Consider the following 4273-nt stretch of genomic DNA (forward strand, 5'->3'; position numbering starts at 1 on the left):
GTTACTATCTCGCTTGGAGGCACAAAGAAGTGTCAGAGGTAAGCTCGCTTCAACCGCTTTTTATGACGGGGTTTCATTTCCAGACTCAGGGTTTTTGTGAATGAGGCCGATATTCCAGTTAAAATACATCAGCAAAAATATTTATCCAAGTATAGTACTACCCCCCAACTTTGTGCATGATTTTATGGATTAAATTTTACGTACTATACTCGAATAAATACGGTAGATATTTTCGAAGCTTTCACCTGTTTGCTGACAACTCTTTTCATCCTCCCCCATCTTGCAGTCTTCTTGACCATCACAAACCCATTTAAGCGAGATGCACAGGTTGTTGTGACATCGAAACTGGTCATCCGCACAATGTGCCTCACAGCCTTTCTGTGAACAAATTTAAAGATTCAAGTAACAATCTAATCTCGCAAAAAAAAAAAAACATTATTGCAACACACAGTAGTTATAAAATGGATATTTTATGTCATAAGATAACAGCCAATTCCAAAATAACCTTTAAAACACCTTATTAACATTTATTTAAACTTAACTCAGTTTCAATATGTTATTTCTTTAAGAAACAACAAAAAAGCAATGATCTGGTTTGAGAAAAGGACAAGAATAATGTTTAAAATTGATGTGACACGTAAGTCAGATTTAAGTATTGTCAGGCAGCTTTAATGCAGACTTAGTGAAAATTAAATTGCTTCAGAACATTTCCACAGGACTTTGAACATGTGAATCTGAGAGCTAATTATGCACCGTTGTAATCCTGTTGCTATATTTAAAGCTCAATTTTCACAAAAGGCATCAAAGTAAAAAAACAGGTTAGAATTTTTTTTCACCATTTTTTGATTGCTTGACAAAAATTGTTGCTGTTAGAAAATTATCTTCAAAAAAAGCTACAGCGTGGTCACAAGATCACCATTTTTGTTGTTTTTTTTAGCCCCTTTCATTTTTTTTTTTGCCATCTATAAAACCACAGACAGTTTTGAAGGGTGACCTGTAGAAACAGTTCATGCAAAAACATAAAAAATGATGAAAAGTGGAGAAAAAGAAAATAAAAAAATGTAGCCACTGGCTGTGTTTTGAAAGCAAAGTTTTGCCTGAAAGTGGCGATAAGTAAAGCTTGCAAAACACAGCCAGTGGCAACATTTTCATAAAGTTATGCATTAGTGTTTCAAAGTCACAAGCACACCATTGAAGTTTACTGTTAGAACTAAAATTAAATATGTGTACTTTCAAATTATGCAAACATGTTTTGCACCTTCTGCCCATAACACATTTCCATCATTTTGTGTTATATATCGGTTTTATCAACTCAATCACAACCTGACATACACAACACATGAACAACTTAAAGGTTTATGACATGTTCATGTTAGTGAGAAGAAAAAAAAAGACTGAAAATAAATTATTCTATGTAATATATTTCTATATAATATCAAGGTTAGTATTCTAACCCAGTGTGTCAAACATGACATCATCAAACATTCACTGCCAGTTGAAACTCTTGCTGAAATTCATTGAAAACACTAAATATGGTCTTTGGGGAAAACATAATTATGGGTTAATTAGGGTTGCACCAATTTGCATTGGAATATTATTTTTTTGCAAAATAAAAAAATAATAAAAATAAAAATACAGAGCAAATGTTAAAGAGGATAATAAATTAACACAAATAATGTATTGGAATAAAGAGCTCTTGTCCTTGAATTATGAATAACATCAAATTATTACCCGTGGCTGGGCTTTTTCTTCTCTTTTGTTTATTTATTTATTTTTATTTCACATGAACCTTGTACAAAAATAAAATCCTGTTATTCCATGCAATGCTAAACTAAACTCACATTTAGTTTTAATTCTTCCCATAAAATTACTGTCAAATTACAACAAGCAATTTGAAGCTTCTTAAATAGAGATATAAATGAACAAAACAAKTGGCCTTTGTTGGGGCTGAAAGGCAGGGAGGATTAGGATTTCCATTGGGAAATGAATATGTGGTATTTCATGCACTAATGCACTTGAAAGCACAATAATTCATCACGGTGATGTATCCTGTCCAGCATTGTTCTGGAATGTGGCGACCATGACAGGGAGATTTGGATAAGCACAATGAAAAATACTTCCAATGGGATTATTTCTTTGCAAACAGAGATATGTGCATCTAATTTCAGCTTTCTCTTACAGTTTGGATATTTAATCCAGGCTTGTGCGGTGAGCTATACAAGCAGTCCTGACAGGTGATCAATWAGAGACTAAATTACACTACTCATGTGCTATAATTTGGCTCATATCCACTACAGTTTATGAGGCCTTTCTATGTCCCTTTGCATTGTTTTCAGAGTATTACTCTTCTGCTATATCAACCTGTAATTGTAATACTAGCTATCACTGACCCACTGATTATAGATCAGTCAACACAAGATAATATAATACATGAGTATTTAAACAAAACAGCCACATACAGGGTCAGAGGAAATGAGAATGTCAATTATTTTGAGAGTATTGATTTTTTTTAAAGTATTTGATTTTAATAATTGCACGATGCTCTATCTCTTTAGACAGGGCTCCGATTTCAAACACTGACCTCATCCGAATTATCCAAGCAGTCATAATCTCCATCACAGCGGAATCGGGAGGAAATGCACTCGCCATTGGTGCAGGCAAAGTCTTTGTGGTTACAGGTGACTGCCTCTGCGTAAACAAAACACAAAACACAGAAATCATGCCAATTCTGTTTTTTATCCTAGTGTTTTGCTACACACAACGTTCATCCCCTGATACAGCAATTATTTTTTTTATATTTAGGGGAAGAAAAAAGCATGCTAAAGTAAATCCATTTTAATCATTTAGTGTCATTATGTTGTATCTGTGAATAAACTGGCAACCGTGATCAGAATGTAAACACCTTAATTGCTGCTCTCACAGTAAGGGACGGAAAAAAAAGTTCTCAGCGTAGCCAAATATCTTGTCTCTGCCAATCCGCCATTTAGCGGTAGTAGTGTCCCCGAGGACAATATTTGGACGTAGTTAAACAGTTGGATCAGATCCATTTTCCGAGCCCACCCCCTTGTTATCATGTCCTGTTAGTGAACTCGGGATGTGCGGTGTAAGTGGTGCTGCAAGACAGACTCCCAGCAGGCATTGCAGCAGAGATCTGATTTGCAGCACCGCTATTGTCTGCAAGTCCAGCTGCTTTATGTTTTTATCCACTTATTTATTTATATTTTTCCCTTCCTTCCATCCGACTCTTGACTGGCCTTTATTTGCATTTTAAGTGACATTAATAGGTGTGGGGACTCAAGCACCTAATAAATCATGGAAAATGTGCACACTCTGCAAAAGCACACAGGAAGTGAGCATTTATTCATACAATGTTCAGGCAAACAGTTCCAGCCACACAAACACAAATAAAAGAACTTTGAATAAACAAGTGAAATTTAACAAGGTGGGTTGGTGGTGTCATTTCACGTTGATAGAAAGTAGCTCAGGGGTTTAAGACTTTCTTCCCAAGAAAGCAGCTCAAATAAAAAAAAAAATAAAGATTATGAAAGAGAAAGTTGAGTCAGGCGGTCTTGTTGTGAAAATGGAACAATCGTATCAGTCTGACTGTGTCCCTAGGTATGTATTTGTGAACGTGGGACACACGGTATTTGAGGTGTTGGAACGAGCAGCCAGGTATCCTCCTGAGGGATTAAATTCTTTACAGCGCACGCAGAGCATCAGTGGTGTTTAAAACCAAAACAAACAGAGCAAACAGCACGTGACGCCGTCAGGTACTCACTGCAGTTCTCCTCGTCTGAGCCGTCTCCGCAGTCGTTCTGGCTGTCACACCTCCAGTGGTCTGGGATGCAGTTGTTATTCTCGCAGCRAAATTCATGAGGTCCACAGGTCTTTTCATCTTTTTTTTTTTTTTCATCGGGAGCAGAAGATGAAAAAAAAAAGACACGGGGAAAGAAAATGGCTTCAAAGAGCATGAATATTAATACAGTTCTATCTATCGTATTTTCTGTGCACAATCATCATTTCCTCAGGGTTTCCCTCAGTAGGTACGACACTGAGTTCAAAACACAGTGTGCACTCCAGAGGCTAATACACTGTAAAACAAAACACCTGACTGCTCCAACAATCTTACTCAATGGATTTGTGGCAAGACGCTGGCAAAGCTGAATACTTTGGGCAGGATTTTTGTTTCGGTGTCCACAGCATTCAAGTTATGGTTCTGTTCTTGTCAGTAAAAAAAAGAAAAGAAAAAAAACTGCAATGATTACATATATAC

The 4273-nt window shown here is 36.3% G+C and overlaps 1 protein-coding gene across 1 annotated transcript in view; it reads right to left on the reverse strand.

The window, feature by feature from the left end:
* Positions 1-4273, reverse strand: part of lrp1bb (low density lipoprotein receptor-related protein 1Bb) — a gene marked incomplete in the record, with an annotated part of 232866 nt that overhangs the window by 56663 nt on the left and 171930 nt on the right. Inside the window, 3 exon segments of the mRNA XM_014016494.1 lie at positions 246-378; positions 2582-2688; positions 3779-3895. Coding sequence (XP_013871948.1) covers positions 246-378; positions 2582-2688; positions 3779-3895 — 357 coding nt within the window.

Source organism: Austrofundulus limnaeus, unplaced genomic scaffold, assembly GCF_001266775.1.
Source record: "Austrofundulus limnaeus strain Quisiro unplaced genomic scaffold, Austrofundulus_limnaeus-1.0 Scaffold146, whole genome shotgun sequence".
In the NCBI taxonomy this organism is placed as follows: domain Eukaryota; kingdom Metazoa; phylum Chordata; class Actinopteri; order Cyprinodontiformes; family Rivulidae; genus Austrofundulus; species Austrofundulus limnaeus.